The sequence below is a fragment of the Aythya fuligula genome, chromosome 3 (assembly GCF_009819795.1).
Source record: "Aythya fuligula isolate bAytFul2 chromosome 3, bAytFul2.pri, whole genome shotgun sequence".
NCBI classification, from domain to species: domain Eukaryota; kingdom Metazoa; phylum Chordata; class Aves; order Anseriformes; family Anatidae; genus Aythya; species Aythya fuligula.
In genome coordinates this window covers 111,529,069-111,548,708 of record NC_045561.1, presented here as the reverse complement: position 1 = coordinate 111,548,708, position 19,640 = coordinate 111,529,069, and the positions used below count along the sequence as shown (strand labels likewise).

General features: G+C 42.8%; 1 protein-coding gene across 2 annotated transcripts in view; it reads right to left on the bottom strand.

Annotated features, from left to right (window-relative positions):
• KLHL29 (kelch like family member 29) overlaps positions 1-19,640 on the bottom strand; it is a 389,804-nt gene that overhangs the window by 38,663 nt on the left and 331,501 nt on the right. For both annotated transcript variants that reach the window (XM_032185708.1, XM_032185707.1), the window contains 2 exons: positions 14,762-14,961; positions 8,867-9,126 (listed from right to left, as the gene is read on the bottom strand). In XM_032185708.1, coding sequence (XP_032041599.1) covers positions 8,867-9,126; positions 14,762-14,961 — 460 coding nt within the window. The remainder of the gene's footprint in view (positions 1-8,866; positions 9,127-14,761; positions 14,962-19,640) is intronic.

The window sequence follows — 19,640 nt, the reverse complement described above, 5'->3', positions numbered from 1 at the left end:
GTGCAGCAGCGATTCGGGCTCATTGCTGATGGCATTAAGGGTACGCGGTGTTTTTTACCAAGGGATTTGAGGAGTATGTACCATCACACTGTCTCTAGAAGAGAGGAGAGGCTTTTATAAACCAATGGCTTCTCGCACCAGCTCTTTTAAGCACTATAGTCAAGGGTGAATTTCATTTAGCCTCACTGATTTAAGAACATTCAAGTGATTTAGGCAATCAGCAGCCTTTTTCTTTTTGGATTCTCCCTCACGATAGCTTCCTAGCTCTGTTAGCTATGATTGTATTAAATATCCTGCTACTATTATCCTTTTCATTTAAGACTAGAATAAGCACTGTAAAGCATTTCAACCTTCTTACCATCTGTTATTTGCTCTCCATTCTCTCTTGTCTTTCCGGTGTTCCTTACACAGCTACGAAACGTTGACTCTAGCTACTGATGGCGCTATTTTTCATTAAAACAGCAAAATACCTGCACAGGGAACTTTGCCAAAGTCTGGAGACCACAGCCTCCACTCCTTGGAGTCACAGCTCGTGCCTGCAATGCTGAGGACAGTTTCTTCTCACTACTGCGCTGCAGGTGCTGGCTGGATGAGCAGAAATAGTTCTTATATCTTGGCTGGGAGTCACTTTCAGCTAGTCTACAACCTGCATTACACACTGGGGTTAAGCACAGAATATTAATGGCCCTTTCTGGCCTAAAACTGGGAGCCATCAGCTCATAGACATGGGAGACCATGCCTCCGGTGCTATGAAAATAGACACTGTTATGCAAAATGTAATGAATAGATTGTCTGAAATGCTAGGGAGGTTTTTGAGCAGCTTCAGGACCAGCTTTTCAGCTGATGCAAACCTCAGCATAGCTTCTGTTGGACCAAGGGTGCTGCTCAGGGTTTTGCACCAGCAGATCTAGCCTGTAAATCCACTGCTGAGCGGTGATGAAGCCGGTCTCCTCCACTGTCCTGTGCATGGCCAGGGTGATCCTGCACATGTGGAGGCATGGACCAGGCCTCCACTGCCACATGAGCAAAGGCTTTTTGGGAAGTCACTGGGGCCTTGGTAGAGCGGTGACTTTGGAAAGATGCCCTGTGGCTTCTTAAGGCACCTATGGCACTGATAACAACTTCAGTGGCTGAACAGAAAGCAGTGTCTTCAGCCAGACTGCAAGCACAAATGCATTTCATAAGAAATGGGAAAGAAAAATCTTAGAGGAGATCTTATCTTCCCCTAATTACCTAACCATTTGGGGTGAGATCCAGCTCTAGATTAAACTCCTAAGTAGGTACATACATGCACGCATTTACTTGTCAGCTAGACATGTGTAAACGCACGTTATAATTAATAGGGATCTAGCCAACACACTCAACACAGTCCCCAGAGCAATCCGAGCTGACTGAACGCATCACGCACCAGGGGAAGCAGAGAATATCGATGTCCCCTTCTGGTCTAAAACTGCGAGCTATCAGCTCCTGGGAAAGGGATAGCATGCCTCGGACTGTGCCTCGGACCATGCCACATTAAGATGTCTGCAAGGAGATGTCAACCCAAAGTGGAGGGTGATTAATTCACCTGTCTGGTGGGAATTTCTGTGTCCGTTTGCCCTGGGCGCTGTGCTCGGAAGGTCGCAGTCACTCTACAAGAAAGCCTCAGTGTTATCACTGGGTGAATGTTAACTGGGAGAAATATAGGATCAATACACTTCGCTATAGCTTGGAGTAGACCTTTAAAGATGTTTAGGCTTTCTCTGATAATCTGTTCATTTTCGTACATGCAGCTACTCCCACCTTGGCAAGGCAGGCCAGGGCTTGACCAAAATGGATTACAAAACAGCTGAATGCTGTCTTCATTCCTTGCTTGGTACTTTGAATGAGGACATTTACTTTGTTAAACTTTTTGTGGCATTTCTTCTCCTACTAATTACATAGGTACTATGAACACTTGCTTACAAGTGGGCTTTATTCTGCTCTCTTGTAATTCTCAGCTACAAAACCCTCTTCAGTATCACATTAAAAATAATCTTTTTATTCTCCAGTCTCTGATCCAGCAAAACCCTCACAGGTATTCTCCAAAAGGACTCTCCGTGTACTCCTTGCATAGACTTGGGCTACGAGAGCATACAGTTTGTTTTAAAAGGAAATATGTTTACTGCTCCAGAGTCAAATTTCCTGCTCCTTAAGTGTGACACTGGAAAGCTCTCAAGATTTTTAACATTTTTGAAGTAATGCCCGGAGAGGTTAAAATAATGTTTCCCTTATGCCTTATAACTCATCTGTCTCTCTCACTTACTGCTCTTCCTACAGAGGTCCCTTTGTGCTGTCTGCCTAAAGAAACACGCTTCAGCCAGAAATACAAATAAAGAGGTTCCATTAGCCACGATGGGGTTTTGCTCCAATAAAGTGTTGTTTCTGCTCTTTATGCATAATCTCAGCCTTTAAAACACTAGAAAGAAGGAATATATTCAGTCCATACAAAAAAAGGTGAGGAGACTTATGTTATCCCCCATACAACTGGATTCAGCCTCTGACAGTGGGGACCTTCTCGCACTGACAAAGCCACTGGGGACAAACCTGAAGCAGCACCGGCTCCCTGCTGAACAAAACCCCTCCAGGTGTGAAGATATTATCTGAAGGGGCTCTAATTATAAAACAAACAGCATGCCCACCCCACAGTGGGGTGCTGTGCCTCCATGCTCCAGTGAGTGTTGGAGCTGTGGCTGCTGAGCCAGAAGATGCTCGAGCGGCTCCAGCCCGGTGCTGTGCCAGATTCCCCTTCTCAGAAAGCCTTTTGGGCTGTGTTTCTGTGGGCTGTGTTTTCATGGGCTGTGTTTTCATGGCTGTGCTGTGCCGATTGGTAATTAGGGTGCTTGCTTTGATGTATCTAACCCCTGGGGATTACACAGGCGCGCTCTGTTTCCAGTAACCCCTTGCACATTCCTACCTCCAAGGTCACGTCCAAACCCAGCCTAAGCTCTCGGCTGTGCTCGGTATGTATTAATCACCCGTATTGACTTCTTGGAATTGCAGCTTTGCCTTCAGATTAAGCCAAAAAGGCTGGCAGCATGGCAGTTGAGAGCCTCATAATATCATGAGATAAACATGTGGCAAAAAACCTGGTTTGCAGGCGCTGGGCTCACACAGGGACTCGGCAGGGGGACGCCACATGTATAAATCCGATGCCTAGCAAGAAGAAAAGAGCAGCCCCTCTGTCTTCCTGAAATCAGGTTTCAACGTGACATCTTTATGGCAGCACAGCTGACTAAACACTGTAATGTCATCAGTGCCGCATAACGGGAACTGCTGTCCTCTTCTCCAAACTGTTTGCAAAGCAGCACACAGCTAGGTATTTCCAGCAGTAATATGATGAGAGTTTTTTCTTTAAATGCACAGGCAGATAAATCATTAATTCACTGCAGCTGGAATCTACCTGATAATAAGGCTTAAACCCCCTCCATTTTTACCATCTCGTTGACTATCATCTGTCACACGAACACCCTAAATTCCCCCGAAGGTTTCTACAGTGGTCACTGGCATTTGCTGTTCAAACACCTGTATGCACACAGATGCACCACAAAAGCAGGCTGCAATTAAATGGCTGAAGCTTGTAAGATGCTTACCAAAGCCAAGTAAACTCCTGATACATACCGCCCTACAATTCACATGCAAGAATGCCCTGAAATGCTTCTTGGCTACGGCGCAAGATGATTTTGTTTCTGGAGGTTCTTGTGCTGCCCAGGGGAACACAACTGGGTCTCTGGTGAGGAGCTTTTTGTGTAGGTATGTTTTTGCAAGGCCACTGCTTTGGCAAGAACTGAAAAGTATTCTGCAAAAACACTGGAAAATAAGTTGGAAAAGTCACAGAAATTAAGAGATAGCGGGGTCTGGGAGAGGGGAGCTCCCCAAAATAATTTAAACTCTTTAGAAATAATTTAGTAAGTTTTCGTTCGAGGGTAGCCCTTTAAAAAATTAATGGTTTAGTACAGGAGGAATTTAATGAACTGCAAATTACACCCACACCTTCTTTGTGGGTCTCCTCTGCTTTTTTATGCTGCTTCTTCCTCCAATGTACTGCGAAGCACATGTTCCTACACTGATTCTGCTCCTGCTGCTCCCTTTTCTTCTCCCTCTCTAAGCCCATACGGGCTCTGAGTGTGTCTGACTGCCACTAGGAAAAGCTTCATTTAAATCTGAGCTCTTTGAGCAGCCTGTCCCTGTGAAATCACAGTGGTTACCGCTCATCCCTTGCGTTTTTCACTTTCAGAGAAATTGGAGCTTCTTGCACTTTCATTATGGCATCTTTTTGAATTTGTCTGCTCTTCCCACAAATGGATTTCAAAGCATTAGGGTAGTCTGGGCTTTTCAAAGGAGCCTAATTGAACCATAATAGAGTGTTAGTGCCTAATTCACTTAGGCTCCCTTGGAAGCCATGCCATTCATACTTATTCCAGCACTGCTTTCCCGAAGCTTAATGCCCTTAAGTATATTGATTGATCAATTAATTTCCTGTTATGATGAATTTCAGTGATCTGTACGTGCTGGCATCAGGTATCAGCATTTGAACAGATCATTACCTCCCTTTCGCTATAGAACAGAATCGGGATTGTCCTTTTTCCTTGTCTGATTCTTCATAGTCTGGAACCATGTTGGTCTTCTGAATAACTTTGGAGACTCTTTAAAATTTGCATGGTAAATTATGCCACCATCTTAACACCTTAACTGCAGACCAGGGATCTTCCATTCTCTCTCTCTGTTACCCACCTGCTTCTCCTCTGCAGTTTCTTGCCTCCTAGCTGTCATTCTTTTTAACTGTCAAAATAGAGCTCATTGGCATTTTTAACATTTTTGACATAAATCCTCTCCTCCTCTCCATCCTTACCCTCACTGCTACACAGAGTGCTTTCAGGTGGGCTTTGTGTTTGCTCAGACTGATTTGCCTCGTCTCAAATTCATCCCAGTGGTCCCACTGTTGTCACACCTGCCTTGTACCCCTTCCAGGCAACTCCTCTCCTTTGGGCTTCAAACACTCACAGACGTTTATCCCTCTTTAGCTGTCATTAGGCCAAGTCATGCATATTCACATCTTTTAATCTTTTTTTCTCACATCAGTTCCTTCAGTCATTTAATCATTTGTGTTGCTCTTCTCTAAATTACCTCCAATTTGTCTACGCATCTCTGGTTCTCAGGCACCATGAAGATGCTGTTTAGACAAATCTGCCTCAGAGGACACAAGTTCATAGAAAGCTTTTTTCATGCTTTTACGGTGGAGACATTTCATTTTGCTGCTGGACACTGCAATTTCAAAAAAGGGTTTGCAAGTGGGCACGTGATTTTATCCATGCAGAGTGCAACAGAAGATGACTGCCACTCAGCCAAGCCTCTGCTTTGTCACTCAGGGCTGCAGCACCTGCCTCTCAGCTTTGTGAGATGTTTGTCCTCTCCTCACGTCTTGTCCTTCCTCGGGGGGTGAGGGAAGCTTTGTGCAAGTGGGCTCCTTGTTTCGCCAGGCTTTCTGTTATTAGTAAGCATGTCGCTACGTTTTTTATGTTGGAGATAAGAGATATAATTTTGGACTTGGAGCAGGAGGTGGGAAAGTTTCCAACAAGCTTTGGTGTGTCAGGGCTGTGGGCGGGCTGCAAATTGGTGTACATCTAGCACCTTCACATCTTCCCCATCCCATGCTGATGCTGGGCACAGCAGCAGCTCTGTGCACCTCCAGGGGTTGTTAGTGGTGGTGGAAATATATCTCATTACCTTCTGGATCCTCCCAGCAGCCCACGCAGGAGGCACCGCTTCCCTCCAGCTTATGGCGTTAGCAAGGGGGGCAGGAGCCTTTGGTGGTGCTGGGATGGCTCAGCCCATGATGGTTTTTGGGCAGTAAAGCCTCCATTACACAACACATTTTTTTTTTTGCATGAGTTTGCTGGAGTCGCAATAAGCTTATCAAGGCGATAACTGGTAGGATAAACCCTACAATCTTGTCCATCAGTCAGGAAGGGGAGTAAATAGAAGAACAGTAAATTCAGCTCTCCCAGACGTGTCAGGCGGCTGCAGGCTTCCCACTCAGTGACAAGCAATCAGGAGGAATTCCTGCGACCAGCGCTCTGCGTCTGCTGGCACAGGAAATTACCCAAGTATTCAAGACCTCACATCAGAGGCTGCTTCTTTTGGTGAGACTGATTTGACACAGCCGTGCTACCAGCAGTGCTGGAGGAGCTCCATAAACGTTCCCGTATGAGCTGGCTGTGCTGCTATTTACCAAACCTTAGCCTAACACACACGTCATTACCTGAGCTGCCTCTCTGTCTTATGCAGATGGATCAGGAACCTTTGAAGCTCTGTTAACTCTCTTTGAAACTAGTCCTGGGTGCTGTTTCTTTGTAACGCCACAGAGCACTTTTACAAGCACCGTAAGACTTCACACGAGCACAATTTGCAGCATTAGAAGTTGTCCAGAGTGTAGTTTTTCAACTCGCCTTGCAAAACAAACCCTGATTCCTTCCCTGCCACTGCACTCCGGCCTGATGGTGAAAGATTAACAAAAGCAAAAAGAATTTGATACCTGAAGAAGAGCTTTTAGAAATGCACAGAAGCAGAAGGAGATGTGACTCAGTGCACCTCCGTGAGACCTTTCACTGCTTGTGCCAGAAGCCTGCCTTTGGGAGACTTGCTGAGCTTGGGAGAAGCTGTGAAAGAGGCACTTAAATCACCTACATCAGAGCTATCAAGAAGAAAAAAACCCATAATGCGAGGACAGAGCTTGGCCTGTCTGGTGAAGGCAGACAGGGAGATAGGAAGAAGGTGTGGGCCCTGGAAATCCAGACCCTGAAAGACTGAACAGCCAGCATGGCCTGTGGAAGAGAGAAATAAAACCAGAGCAGGAATCTGAGGAGAGCAGCAGAGCAGGACCAATGTCTTACCCAGGTGGGCTTGGGGCGGTTGCAAATCATGGCTAAAAGTCAAAATATAGAACCACAGCATCACAGCATGGTTTGGGTTGGAAGGGACCTTAAAGCCCATCCATTCCCAACCCCCCTGCCCTGGGCAGGGGCACCTCCCACCAGCCCAGGTTACCCAAAGCCCCATCCAACCTGGTGGCCCTTGCACACCAACCACAAATTTCCACTCATCATCTCTGTCAGAAATAAGGTTATTTAGATCTGTCTTTCTTCCTATCCGCCCTCAGAGCTATTTGTTTCTGGGTTCTGAAAATGCAGAAGTTGTTATTGCAAAGGTGGTGTTTTTCATGGTAAGTATGAGTTCCTACTTTTAGAAAATAAGTACCTATTTAACTAAGAGCTTTATAATAGATCAAGTGCACAGAGTTAAAAAAAACAACAGTGAGAGCTACTGTCTGAAGAAACTAGTTTATTGGTAGGATTGGACATGAAAATAGTTATCTGCTTGGTATCTTTAATATTAATTTATTCAAGACCCTCATCTCTGGATAAATATGAATTAAAAATTAAAAGCCCTTGTAAAGTAATGCACGAAACCAAAGCACCACAGAGAAATTTGGAGAAGCAAATAAAACTGCCATCATAAACTACAAAGGCGCTGCAGAAAAAGGAGAGGAGGGAAGGCAACTTGGAATTGAAACAAAAAACAGACGAAAACCAACCCAACCGCGAGGCTAAAGCAAGAGAGGAGGGGATGGCAGCGGTGGCAGCAACGAGAGGCGGGAAAGAGAAACCACCACTTAAAAAAATAAATTCATAACATCACCGCAGCAGGGCACAGAAGGAAATATTTAAACCATCAATTTTGAAAACACAACCCCAGACCGCCTGGTGAGTGACACCTTCTGTTTGCACCAGGCAAACAGACTCCTGCCGCAAGGATCTCGTGCTTCAGCCCCTGGGAATAATCCCCGAGTTTGCATTAGGTTCGGAGCTCAGAGCTGCTCGTAGCTGACTGCTGTCATCAAACTTTAAGCAATCTGGGAAATACTCTGTGTTTTTCAAGGCCGGTGAGAGCCAAAAAGCAGTCCATTTCAGTAAATCGATGATGTCGTGTAAATGTTTTAGGCAATAACAATGTTGGGTAATATTAAATGGCATCCCTGGCACGTGCACGAGGTGGATGGGGACCAGCTGTTCCCCAGCACAGGATCCCCTGCTCCAGAGAGCAGGAAAGGTGTGGAGAAAACCCCTTTCCAGGACTGGCCAGCAGTTCTGGTCTCCAAAAAGAGAGATTTGGGGTTCAGGCTGCCACCCACACAGACCAACTTACAAGAGCTTCAAGGAATCACCAGGGAAGTCCTCTGGTCCCCAGGACAATTGCCACCATCAAACAGTCTCTGCTTTTAGCACTTGTCTGGAGACAGTGCTGGGTAAAGCAAAACACTTCGTTTCTTGAGGCAAGGGCAGACTGCATAGCAGAGATGGTTGAGGAAACACTGACTAATAAATATATAACACCCAAGGGGCTTTCTAAGCAGCCAATAAAAATACAGAATCCTTTTTTATGTACTGAAGTTCCACTCATTCAGTATGTGTCATCAAAAGAAATACTGATTTTCTGATAGATTTTTATTTCCCACTGTTACTAAAATGCATCCTCTTCCTAAAGCAACATCTTACACAACTCTAATCCCTTCTGATTTATCTATGACCAAGCCTGCAGCCAACAACTTGAAGCCCTAACTTTGTACCATGCGTGTCACGAATGAGATTTTGGCTCTAAATGATCAGATATGGGGATCAGATTGTGAAATTACATACATTTTGTGCATAGCCTGTGTTCCTTTTCTCTTTTGTTATCTGAATTGCCCATCGTATCTCCCACTCATCCTCACATTCACGGAGATGGTTTCTATTTTAAAGAAGCATTTACGGGAATGGAGCAGAGTGAGGCTGCTGAGATTATTTTTTACCTGAGCTCTGATTGCAGCGTCCTTCTTAATCCACTTTATCACTGTTTCATACACCAGCTCCTCTGCTTTGGTGTTCAAGCTGTCGTTGGACATGTAGGAAATGAAGTCGTCTTTTGAGATATTAAGGATCTCTTCTTGGTTTGCCACCTCTGGGAAAATCTGCAGGGCGTATGCTTTGGCCATGTTGTATAGCTCAGTGCACTGCATGGCTTCAGCCATGGCTAATATTCCTAAACAGTTGCTAGCAGTCAGCTGTTTCTCTAAAAAGAGCAAATAAAAGGCAAGTGAGAATTATTAAATGTAAGATTCACATTTTTTACTGAGATCATGAAAAAAATAAATGCCATGGACAAACCTCCAAAACTAATTAATTTCAGGGACTTAATTAGAAGCGGCACCCTGGATACTTTAGGATTGGGGGCTTAACACGCAAAATCAAAGCCTGTCTAACAACTGAGCTGGGGGTGGGGAGTGAAATAAGCGTTCTGAGTTTGCTTTTCATGTAAACCTTCATAACACACAGGGGAAACCTCCTGACATAATACTGTCTTGAGCTTCCCAAGGGATGGGAATCCAGCCAAGAGACTCCTGCTATTTCTACCGCCTACAAGGTTGCTTTAAGAAGCAGCAAAGATGTAAACACCAGTGCAGACACTTAAGAATAAATGCAAACAGCACTGAGGACATTGGCGAGGATGCTGCAGTCGCTTTATGATAATTTTTGCCCTGTTCAGCTACTAAGCTACTTCAAATAAAAAAAAAAAATCCCCTCCCTTCCCTTTTTTTTCAAAGGAACTTTGTTGCTGCTGAATGTGATGACATCCCTTATGCAAAACACAGATTATACTAACGCCTTCTGTTAAATGTTGTGTAGTGGGTTTCAAAGAAAATCAGGCACAGAGGAGACAGCATTATCTCCTACCCAGCAAACAGAAGTAACAGCACAGTGTGTAGCTTTGCGTTAAAGTGTGCTATACCATACGTTTGACTGTACTTTTTTCCTTTTCAGCTTCTCCGAGGAAAAAAAAACACACCAATTTCAGAAACTCATAAGAGGAACTCAGGTTTTTCTCAGCTTTTGTTAACCAAGCTGCTACCAATAGGCAGAATATATTCTTTAAGATATAGTACCAAAAAAAAAAAAGAAAAAAAGAAGGGGAAACAGACTTCAATAGGTCACAAAAGCATCAGTACTAGTGGCAGACTTCTGTGCTGTCAGAAGAAAATTATATCACATTTGGGCAGTGTCACATCCTAGTGCACTATTTCTGAGCGCTGGACAGGAATGTTAGATAGCCCCAAACCTCTTCAAGCAAAAATCCTATCAGATTGACTCTGCTGAAAATGCTCAGTGATTTGTCCCTATACTCAGCTTCTGCCTTCATCAGATTTAAAACCTGCACACAGTCCATACGTGGCTTTCATTAAAATGGGATTATGACCTAGTTTGTTATTTTTTTTTTCCACCTGTCATGACTTTAGGACCTTTGTGTGTATGTGTATTTTTTTTTTTTAGATCTAATTCTTTTTATTTTCTTCTACATATCCACCCACCTTGAAACTAGGCTATCTCACGTTGCATCAGTTGATTATACTGACTCCAAGGAGCCCATTTCCTCAAGCAGACTGGAGCAGCGGCACTGTTTTCTGTCAGTAGATTTTGTCACTCAAAGGCTGCTCAGAGACAGGCTGCAAACTCATAGCTGAAGCACAAAGCTCCCCAAATTTCTGCTTTTCCAAAAAAGAAACAAAAAATCTCTTCCAGGGCCTTTGGTTCTGTCTGTTGGCACGGTTTCATGTATACATATGGCCACGGGTAAAATAATCACCTAGCAGAGCTTAAAACCCCCGTCACTGCTTGGCAAACTCCCAAGTCAGAGACAAATCTGACACTGCCCCACCTTATCCCCATAAGGGTTATAATAAAGGAAATAATCAAGTTTGACTCATCATGCAGCCTTTTGCTATCACACAATGGAAAATACCTACAAGTCCTTGCCTTAGAGGGACTGGCTCTGACTTGAACGTGACAGATTTCCATACCCTCCCCAGCTGAGCCTGTGGGATAGGGCATAAAAAGCACTGGTCATGGTTGATTTATTCTGTTTTTCTTCTGATCTGGACACGTTTTCCTAACTCTAACATTGTCATGTTACTGACATGACAGTTGTAGGCAGATCCATGTTGTTCAGGCAGTTCCATGGAGGTTAACACACCCCCCAGTTTCAATCCAGGGCCAAGGCTGATCTCTCTTGACTCCAGCTGGTCCAACAAAGTAATCACAACGCTATCCCTTCAGACTCAGAAATAAAAAGTTCCAAAAGGCAATTCATATGATAATATTTTGGATTTCCACTTCAGGATGTGCAGAATCGTGCCCTACCAATGCCTGTTGCTCTTCAATGACTATAAAGGGAGTCTGAACGACTGCTTAGATACAAACTTCCACTACATGGCATAACCCACCTCAAGTGACTGCTTGCAATCTGGGGGCACATCCATCCAATGCAAACATGACAAAGACAGCTAAGGACCAGTTCTGCTCCATCTGTCCCTGAGCCATTCTCCTTTGGCTCCTGATGTGCTTACAACAATCACTGGGTTTGTCACAGTGACACTTGACTTGGAACAATACATTTTTGTGGAGTTTCACCTTGAATTCATTCAGAACATGACTTCTGGCTCAACGTTCAAGGACAGTTTGTAACAGACATGGCTTTATGGACTTGAAGGATATCAGATGTAATCTAGTAGGTTCTCACTGGTTGGAGACGGTGTTGGGTATCCTATTTGTTCCTATCTATGTTGTAATATTGCAGATCAGCAGCCATTACTTTCCACTTGTTACATGTGATTTTGGGGTCCTGTACAGAGTCAGCATGAGAAAATCTGCCAGGCAGACTGCTAAGGCTGCACTTCTTAGAGGGGGGTGAAGGGAAGAGGTGAGATAAAGTCAGAGGTAGGTGGTATGTCGGACTGCAGTAACATTAGAATGGAAGTGCAGTGGTTGACACAAGACCTCTCCGTGCTTAGAGATGGTTTCCAGATGATGACTTTGACACCTTTAAAGTTAGCATAAAACCTGTATTTCCCCGTCATACTCTCTGTATGTTCTGTTGTGGATCTCATTCCTCAGTTATTCCTACTAGTGTCAAAAGCATGTGAAGTCAAATCATAGCTGGAAGACATCTGGATGCATTCACTGTCCCAAAGATTTCAATTCCCCAGTGAGAAGGTTCCTCGTTTCTCTGATCTGGTATCTCCAGAAATGGTTGAGGCTTCAGTTTCACCAGCACTGGGCAATGTGGTTCTCTAACTGGCTCAAAATTCCCTACTATGAATGAACGAAAATCACCTATAATGCTTTCTTGAATTCATACGAGCCATAAAGGCCTATTCTTCCATTGGGTTTTGACAGCCTTTCATGCAGGTCTCATCACTGGTCTTTTGTTAAGTTTTTCTCATAGCTCCCACTCATGCTCTTTGTAAACTTTGTGCCCTTCTCCAAGGAGACTACAAAAAGAAGTCAGAGCTCCTGTTCTTTTCTCTTTTCTTCCATGAATCTAACAGGTTTCACCTATTTTTTCAGACTGAAGGAAGCATAATTTTAGATTTTCAGCAGCAGGTTAAACCCAAGCTCTCAGTGTGTTCACTCCTGCAGTGGGGGTCCCTGCATCCCAGACCCAAACTGTGGTACTGAGGATTCTCCTTAAATCTGATTTGAGCCACGACTGTGATGGTAACATCATTTCTTTGTAAAAAAAATATGAAAACTGAAAAAAAAAAACAAACCGAAAAAGCCCTCAAGTCTTAAGCCATATGGCTGGAGGAAATACCTACGATGTCCTGACCGGTTTGCAAACATTTGCCCAGCTATCATATGGTGCCTGCATGAACTTGTCATCATAAGCTAACACAAAACTGTTGTCATTTCTCATGGTCTAGACAAAAGCAGAGGAGACAGCATGTGAGGGAGAGAGAGAGAACGTGGCTATAATTAGCCCAGTGAAGTCAGTTGAGGGATCTCTCGTTGAAATGGAACAATTTTCCTGACACATTTGCAGCAGGTTTCCACCAGAAGGTGCAAATAGATGCTGGGTGCCTCTGGCCAGGGCAATGCTGTTGGAGGGGCCCAGGACCAAGCTGCCTGAGCATCACCCAGCTACAGGACACTGGTGTAGCTTCACAGCTTAAAAAGGATGACCCGAATTTCACCTGAGATGGTGCTATGCTGTGCACAACAGACCTATTAATTCATTTTTTTTTCACCTCTTTGGGCCTCTTTGGACTTCTCTCCACTACTCTCACAATTTAGACACAGTCATACATAGGAGAGGATCACTGTTTATAACAGTGAATCCTCCACGAACCCTGGAAAAAATCTATTTTGCTTTGCTGGGAGCAGAAGTGGCTGGAATGAAAAGAAAAAACAGCCACAGTGGAAAAAAAAAAAAAAAAAAAAGCCTTTTCCTAAATTTTTTACATGGCAAGTGCTATACTATCTCTGCAGAGTAATTCAGTCACAGCTATAAATAAAAATAAGCAATTACACTCCATGAATTTTCCAAATGAGAATACAAAATTCCAGCGACTCCCCATATATCACTGAACTTATAACCAACTCTACTATTTCACACCATAACATGGTTCACTGAATTCAAATATTAAATATCGGAAAAGAGAAATCTTGCATTGATTTAGTGAAATAAATGTATTTTGTTTCTGTGGCTGAAGCTTTAGAGATAGTGCAACTTAAACACATCTCCTCTTCCCAGGAAGGCCATGAGATCTAATCACTTAGAAAAGGTGGCAAAGAGAAGCTGGGGGAAAGCTGCAGCCAGAGCCTTTACTCAAGCTGGGACTGGAAAGTTGGTTTTTATTTTGCAATTACCCATGCATTTGAGAACAGACTTTTAAATGTGACATAAAAAAACTGGGAAGAAGAAGGGAATAGAATAGCGCAGATTCTTTACTGAATGCCTGCAGTTGTACCAGCCTAGTCACACCACTAATCTTGCCAGCAGGCCAGTTTAGGAGTGAGAATTAACACAGCAGTCAACTGGACTCGTTTGAGGATTTTTTTTTTTTTTAAATTTAGTGCCACATTTTCTAAACTCTCATCTTTCACACTCTGCAATCCTAGATGTTCATTTTAAATGAAAACAGCCCAAGAAGAAAGTATAGTTCATGTGGGTTGAAAATATATTTGGGGTCTTGAGAGAATGACATCTCTTGTACCAAGCTAGGAGTAATAGGGGCCTCGGTAGAAATCAGATGCCAAAAAAAAAAAATTTGGACTTGTAACTTGGACACGGGTCAAGTCAAGCTCATACTTTTTGTATTAATAAGTCTATATTAATTTAGAAATGATTATTGTCTCATTAACTGAAATTATAGTCATATTAGTAAAGGAGTGGCACGTGATACAGGCAGGAATTTGAACCAACATGTTTGAGGTGAGCTCCACCTCTGGTTCCTGTTCTGTGATGACAGAAATGGAACTGGCAGGTTCCAGTACAAACCAGTAAAGCTCAGTTAACTGACTGGGTAACCTTGCATGATTTTGAAATGGTCTATGCTGGAAAATACAAGGAAATGTAAGGAGCAGGATGACATGGTGCAGATGTCATGTTTGGGGAGTGACATGTTTGCAGATGTCATGTTTGCCCTGGTGAAGGTGCACACTCCAGGGGAGGATGGGCAGAGGGACTGCTGTGAGGTTGCTTTGTGCACTTTCACCAGGGCAAACACTCCCCATGCAACCCAAATAAATAAATAAATGAATAAATTACATTTAAACCTGAGTTTCCTAATTACCTTTTAAGAGTTAAAAGAAAGCCCTTTACAAGCCTTAAAGCAAGATCTTAAAACCTCACTAGATGGAATGATTCTTACCTAGAAACGAAACGCAGACTTTACAGAAAGTATGAAACTGGAACTTGCTGGCAGCTTCCAGAAGGGTTTTTGCATTGGCTGAATCTATGATCAAAGAACCTGTATAAACAAACTCCAGGAGTAATTCCAGGACATCCGCAGTGAGGTTGGACATGGCCAATTCCAGCTTCTCCCCGCTTCTGCTACTGTCTCGCGGTGACCTGGTAACAGCAGACAATGAAATTACGGACATTACGCCATCCCCATTTTGTTGGCATTTAGATTAGTGAGGGCTAGAAAATTGCTTTGCACCTCATTATATTTCTCCTTTATATATATATATATATTGTTTACGAAACTGAAGAATATGAATTTTAAAATAACTGAACTTAAAAACTTTAACTGGATCTGAAAGAGAAGAGTCTTAAAGCAAGTCTTACAAAAAATCTGTTTATTGCTATTCTGCATTTTCATGCAAAAACAGTTGCAAAAGAAAAGGAAAGGAAAGAAAGAAAAAGAAAAATGGATGAGCCAACATTAATGAAAATGTGGAACAGGATTAGCTTTCAAAGGGAAACAATACATTTTAACGTCTCGGTTACCATCTCATCTTCTGTGCATAATGTACATGTTAAGGAAAAAACCCTGTCCAATTTCAAGAGAAAAGGTCATCCAGTTTTTCAGGAATCCAGTACTCAAATAATTTTAAATGTCATGTGCATTTAAGGGTACATTTAAAGACCTTTTCATCAAAAATAACAATAATTAATATTAATTTCTACTTAGCTTTAACTTCTCAATATGTTACATTGAAATATATACGATAGATATGATAGATATGATATGCATTAACAGACAGTCATATAAATATATATGTACACATATGATTATTCTAAAAATCTATTGTTCCCTTTAGGCACTAAAAAAAGGAAGCCCTTCATGGGAATTGCTTTGAAAACTGAATACAAGACAAGATAGACAGACAAAATGGTTAGAGCAAAATAGGGAGAGGGGGGAAAACAACAACCAGCTCTGCCACAGGAAGCCAGCAGCCATCCTCTAGGAGTTTCATGACTGTGGCCTACGGTTTTTCCTGCATGAAGTGCTGAACAATTTGGGGAATCAAAGTATCTCCTGCATTTGAAGTGTGGATTAGTGCTTGTGAAATTATTGGACAAAAAGAAAATTATACTGAATTAAAGTAAGGGCCCAGTTCTTAATGCATGGTTGGCTGATGTGTCTGCAACACTAAAGACAGGTTACACCTGAAAGACAAAAGTGATAATAAATTTTGTAACATCAAGGAGGGGAGGGGATATCTGTTGGAGTAAGAAAATAAATTCTTTTAATGGTTAGGACCATTCAGCACCTTCTCAAAGAAACATGAACTTCTCCTAGTCACTGGACAGTCAACGTCTGCTCGCTCCAATTCTGCTAGAGTACTTGCAAAAGCCATTGCACAATTGACACAAAACCAGCACACGATTCTGCATGACTTACATGGACTGGCCAAAGCATCACTATTCACAGGCAATGCCAGCTTTAAGCACGAGCAAGAGCACTATCAGCCTCTTGGATTCACAAAGCTGCCTAGAGAGGTGATGGTCAGACCTCTACTACCACAACGGAGCAAAAGTAAACAACGCACTAGCTTCAATTTTATTCCCTCATAATGAAATGATGAACTGGCCACCCCACTTCCCCCCACTCCATCCTACAACCCATAAAAATTGTTTGGGGAAATGCTTAAAACTTTTGGTGGATGCTTTGTCTCTGGTCTGCCATTGACTAGTGCTGTTCAATTCAAGCATGCTACTTTGGTTAACATGAAACTTTGCAGGATCAAAGCTTTAAAAAGGTTTCATTTTTCTATTAAAAGAATGTATATGATGTCCACTGATCACAATGGGGGAGCAGCTAGCTGTCCTTCATTTCGTGTGATTCTCTATGGTAGTGAACAACGGTTACTCCCATTCACAAAAGAAAACTGAGTCAAAGGAAAGAAAATCACTTGCCTATGATCACAGACAAAGTCAGGGGCAAAGCAAGGAACCCAAACTTTTAATTCTAAAGATTGGACTGTCTCTTTCCAAGGGAATACAGGTGGGTTAAGTCCTATTCCACAACCAGATGGGTAAGAATACATAAGGACTTTGGTACTTATGGCATCCCTACAGGCACAAATATGTGTGCTACCTTGAGTCCTTATGTTTTATCACAGCACAGTATTTGATCTGAACTCTTGCATATGGATTTAGTTTTGCACTCGGGTGTGAAAACAGAAGAGTCACCATTTCCTGGATCCTCAAGAGGATGTTGCAAGATATTATTTTTTCTTTCTCCTGCTCACATACCAATAACATTCCCTGTATCTGATTTATCTCCAGTTGTGCACACATCCGCTGCTGCACCTTGGGCTATCAAAATGCCTCCTGGTACCAATGTAATTCTTGCTGAACTGTTTCTAGAAGTGCTTAGTACCTGACAGCAAATTCACATTCAGGTGAGCTCGTTAATAAGCACGTAGCTTAGAATTTAAGTGAGATTTGGAGGTACCCAGCAAGCAACAGAATCAGGCTCTTTGCACTGCGGGGAGCCCTACTGTAAGCAATTATTTATTTAGTACCACTAATTGCACTTCGCTGGTGATGGCTGTGTGTGACCCAGTGACAGCTGCCTTGGGAACCACACGCTCTCTCCCTGAGCAGAGATGAGGGGGCACAAAGGAAGAGATGACGTGACACCCATGCCAGTGTAGACATGTATGGATGTTAGCAACAACTGCAAGCTGCTATTTTTCAGAATAATTAAGTAATAATCTCTTTTACTTTGTAATACGCCAAGCAATAAACTGCTGCTGCGATTGATTAAATGCCAAAGAAAAGCTAAGGTGTTTAATCAATCACTAAAGCCACTTACAGCAAGTATAATACAAAGCTACAGAGATTATTGATATTACACAATGAGCCAGAAATGGGAAAGAAAACTATCCCTATTCCTTCCTCTGTGATGGCTCGCCTGTGCTGTGCTGTTTTGTTCATGCTGCCTGAGCAGCGAGCACTTCAGCGGCATAGCCCGCAGTCAGCACAACCAAATGCCCAGCATGGCCGAGATCCCCTGAAAGGCAGCTGAGAGCCCCTCAGAGGAGGCTGAGACCCCCCAGGAGGTGGCTGAGACCTCCTAAGAGGTGGTTGAGACCCCCTGAGAGGTGGCTGAGACCCCCTGGTCTGCCTGAGGGGCTCTGGCTCCTGTGGAGCAGCACAAGATGGAGAATGGGCGGGGAGCTGTCGAAGTAGGCCATGATGGATTGAAAATGAGTTTTTGAGGGAATAGAAGAAAATCGTGTGTGGAAACAGGCTAATGTGACTGAATTGGGAAATAGAGATTCCAGAAATTGATCTTCTTAATTGATTTCAGTGAATCAGGTTGTGGAATCCCCTTCCAAGCCTGACTAGAACTCAGGCTGCTTTCTCCATTCCTAGTTTTCATATGTATTAGACTATCAATACACTCTGTGCAGTGTGATACTTCATAGATTTGGGACACAGCCTTTTGTCAGTTATTGTGGAGGAACTGCAGTGAATGACTAAAGCTGCATTGCAAGATCAGAATTTAGCCTTGTAACTGCAAATGCATTTTGTTGGGGAAAATAGGTAGGAAAGCATACCGCTGTGCCCCAGACATCTGATCCTGTCTTGCATCAAGAGGAGTTCTTTCAGTGGCATTAGTAGATAAAAACAATCAAAAAAAGTCCCTCTTAGAAATGCCAGCCCTGAAAACCTCATTGACTTCTTCAGAACTATGAAAAACTGTAGCTCTACCTGGTAGAGCTGCATTCTGTACCCCTGCTCCTGTACCCCTGAACAAACATGGGGTGTTTTCAGGGTGGATAGCCTCTCTGCTTAGTGCTTCCACCTCACTTGAAGCCAGGCAATGTACACTTATTGTCCACAGACATCTCTGAGTGTGGCACATGCTGCTATTTGCCCTGTGAACTCTGAAGTTTAAAGAGAATGATGTCATTTTATTGGCCTTGTAATCATTGCTCATATTATAAAGGTCACACATTTCACATTGTGGCAGAAAATCAATGACTCTCCCAACAGCCTCTGGGGGAAAAAGTTTTGCTTCTGAAGAATAATATATAATAAACAATTTTAGTCCTTACTTTATCATTGCTGTAATCTTTGAGAATGGCTACAGTAAAAATCTGGCAAAGGCTGATATATAAACTCATTAAAATTAGGAAGTGATTTAGAACAGGACTTTTAAAAGATTAATCTTGGGCTAAACAGCAAAGAGGTTTGTTTGGGTCTACATTTAAACAAGCTACAAGGGCTCTTTAACAGCTTAATTTTACGGTAGCTGTTGGGGAATTCTTTCAGATTTACAAATCATGTCTTTCCCCAGCAAGGTGACAGACCTGAGCAATGTGCATGCAGAACTGAACCACCAGATAAGCAGGAAGCACATATACACTCTCAATGGAAAGGGGTGGGGGGGTTACAGAAAAATATTTTGTATTGTCTGGAATAATTAGGTCCAAACAAAATACGGCCAAGGCCTTTAAACATGCTCTGGCTACCTATCCTTCAATTTAATTCCTTAAACTAAAGACAGATACAGGGAGCCTTTCAAAGTGAAAGGTGGTCAACACCTTTCAAACAACAAAACAAAATTGGTGTCCCTTTTTGTTAACTCAAGTATACAAAGAAGCTGAAATGTTTAAATACTGATAGCAACAAAAATAACCTTAAAACCCCATCTGCAAGATTAGGAGCACACCTATCTGACCACAAGAAAGTAGGTAACTTTACATTTTTGGCATTCATTCGTCCTTCAAAATCATTTCCACACAGGTAAGATGCAGAGACAAGAATTAGCTTTGTTTTCATGCTTA